The sequence below is a fragment of the Sinocyclocheilus anshuiensis genome, unplaced genomic scaffold (genome assembly GCF_001515605.1).
Source record: "Sinocyclocheilus anshuiensis isolate Anshui unplaced genomic scaffold, SAMN03320099.WGS_v1.1 scaffold535, whole genome shotgun sequence".
Lineage (NCBI taxonomy): Eukaryota > Metazoa > Chordata > Actinopteri > Cypriniformes > Cyprinidae > Sinocyclocheilus > Sinocyclocheilus anshuiensis.
This window is the reverse complement of record NW_015551063.1, coordinates 1899593-1902328: the sequence shown is the minus strand read 5'-3', so window position 1 is coordinate 1902328 and position 2736 is coordinate 1899593. Positions and strand designations below refer to the sequence as shown.

General features: G+C 41.2%; 1 protein-coding gene across 2 annotated transcripts in view; it reads right to left on the bottom strand.

Moving 5' to 3' along the window:
• The window catches only part of LOC107662025 (slit homolog 3 protein-like), a 195056-nt gene that overhangs the window by 62838 nt on the left and 129482 nt on the right, over window positions 1–2736 (bottom strand). For both annotated transcript variants that reach the window (XR_001631166.1, XM_016451881.1), the window contains exons 8-9: window positions 2564–2727; window positions 1557–1701 (exon numbers count right to left, since the gene is read on the bottom strand). Coding sequence is in view for 1 of the 2 variants with exons in the window: in XM_016451881.1 (XP_016307367.1) it covers window positions 1557–1701; window positions 2564–2727 (309 nt within the window). In the remaining variant the exon portion in view is untranslated. The remainder of the gene's footprint in view (window positions 1–1556; window positions 1702–2563; window positions 2728–2736) is intronic.

The following is a 2736-nucleotide window of genomic DNA, read 5'->3' as shown; positions in this document are numbered from 1 at the left end:
GAATACCTCAAGCGTGTGACGGAAATGTTATTCCCCTTACCATATTGTGATGCCGTGTCCCGGCCGGAGCAACGAGACAAAAACATTAAAACCCATTACAAACGAGGCATTTGTTGCATCCAGTGGGGACATAATTACTGATTATAATGACTTATACTGTCTTTTTGAACATAAAACATAAAACCCTTTTTATTTTTTAAAAATAAAAAATTGCATTTGTGATCGGAGAAATGACAAACAAAAAGTGCTACTCTAACACATCTGGATATTCGGGTTAAACTGTTCTGGAACAGTGTTGTACATACAACTTAACCACTTATTTGTAGTCATGTCCTCTTTTGGAAGACCAAACAAAGTAGTTTCGCTTTCACAACGAAAAACACGGCGGCCTAGCGTGAGCCGCAGCTTAGCGTGAGCTGAGGCCGGGCTAGAGTGAGCAGAGGTGGCGGGGTTGAGAACGGCGCGGCCGGTGGATCTGACGAAGGAGCGGCAACCACATGTGACGACCCCAGGCTTCCACCTCGTTCACGCTTGGTGAAAGCCGATCCGGTACGCCTTCTTTCTTTGCGTGAACATTTGGGCGGCGTTATGCAAATCTTCCCACATAGTGAGGTAGACATGTGGGGGCGTGTTAGAACGAGCCATTTTAGGTAGATACGCGTATTATAAAGAATATCTCTTTGGATTTGAGACTTTAGTCTTTGCAACTTTACAGATCTTCTTTATGCACCAAGAGCTTGTAACACTCCAAAGAGAAAGGAAAAATTGAAATCGCATCATATGACCCCTTTAATTTTGACAATCAACTAGAAAGAAAAAAACCTCATTAACCGTCTAATTTGTTTCTAACCATTTACTTGAATAGTAACTTGGAACAGCTGTTCTATGCTGTGATGAAATGGCACAGACATTGGTATTTTGGTATTTGGTAATGTACTTATACCAAAAAAATAAAAAAAATCTTTGTATGGAAGTCTATGAGAACACTCGATTCTCAGCCAGTGTCAAATCACCCAAAAAGGGGCGGTACTCCACATAATGAGACTTGGTGCTGATTGGACTATATACTGAGACAGAACAAGCAGTCTACAGTGACTGCAACCGTAACACTGTGGTTGAATGTGATAGAAAAAATCCCTCCCTTTCACACTTTGGTGGTGCGTCGCCCTAATGAAGAAACCTGTTTCACATCATATCACAGACAACTTCAGCAGGCCTGCTTGAATCTGCAGATAAATCTCGGGTTTCCTGGACATTAGATTGGGCTCAGTATAACCCACCTCATTTTGATCCTTGACTGGTGGTCTAATTACCTAAACCATGCAGAGAGGATGGTAGACCTCTGGTAGCACTGAGCAAGATCTATCTGCAACCGCGCCATGGCGTTAACGCACTCGCTAATGAGGCTGCTACACCACACTGCTAATGGCCTTTGTTACATGACAAGCGGAAGAAGGCAGATCACCGCACAGACAATATCAGTGGAAAGTAATTATCACACAGGCAGATTTGACACAAATAGAGAAGGGAATGATTTTGAGGAGAGGAATCCATACATTTCTATAATTCCCTCAGGCAGGTTGGCAGGAATCTCCATCAGGCCTTTTTTACGGCAGTCTACGATGTTGCTGTTGCAGGTGCAGGCGGCGGGGCAGATGGACGCCTGGGGAGCGCATGACCTTGGCTCCGTCTGAGCAGGACCTGAGGAGGGGGAAAAGACGGAAAAATAACAGATCAGGAGGAAAACTGATTATAGACAACATGGTTTAATGACACAAGAAAGCAAATGGAGAACACAGGGAACATTAAAACCATTTTGAGTCAAATATGAACAGAATAACATTCTTTCTGATAGCAGTTATAACTGTAATGTAGCTTCTGTTCAGAAGTGTGAAAATGAATATTAGTTCCAATAACAGCACAAATGAAGACGGGTGAAAATAACTTTTAATACAGCACATAATCAGCGAGAATAGACTCCCTGTTGTTTTATTGTCTAGCTTTGCAGCTTAATTAAGAAACGCTTTTTCTTGCAGCGTGTTTTGTGTTGGAGTATATTCATCAGTTGATTAATCAGAGGGGGAGGAAAAGGGGGCTTAATTAACTAGAGCTGAACGTGAACTTTTTCACCAATGAAACCCAAAGGTCCATTAAGAAATAGAATGTATGGAGTGGCTTTAAAAAACAACACAATGAAAAAGCCCTCAGTGTTTACTTGTAATAGCAAACATTTGCAAATTAATTAATTACAAATTTGAGAAAAGACAGGCAGGGCATTGATGGGTAAAAAAAACAGAAGAAGAGGAAGAGGACGAGGAAGAACTATCATTTTCAATACCATAAAGTGAATGAATGAAAAAAATGAATGAATGAATAAAAATATATGTAAATAAATAAATATCTGTTAGTTATTAACATCAGTGTAAATAAATAAGGTTCTAAAAGCAAGCTTAATTTTCTTGCAAAATATGCTAAATGTAGTTTATAACAATAATATAATTTCTCTTTTTTTTAGTTAACAGGCAGAAGGACATTCTGACAGAGAAAGTGAACACTGTCATACCTGTGCAGACAAATTCTCTCTTTTGAACATCAGGAACATTGAGACCTCTCATATGGGCGGGGGCCATGCACTGTGTGAAAGGGGCCAGCCCTCTTCTCTGCCGCAGCCAATCGGAGAGCCAGGACAGGTGGCAGTCGCAGTGCAGGATGTTGGAGTGCAGGCGACTGGAGAGG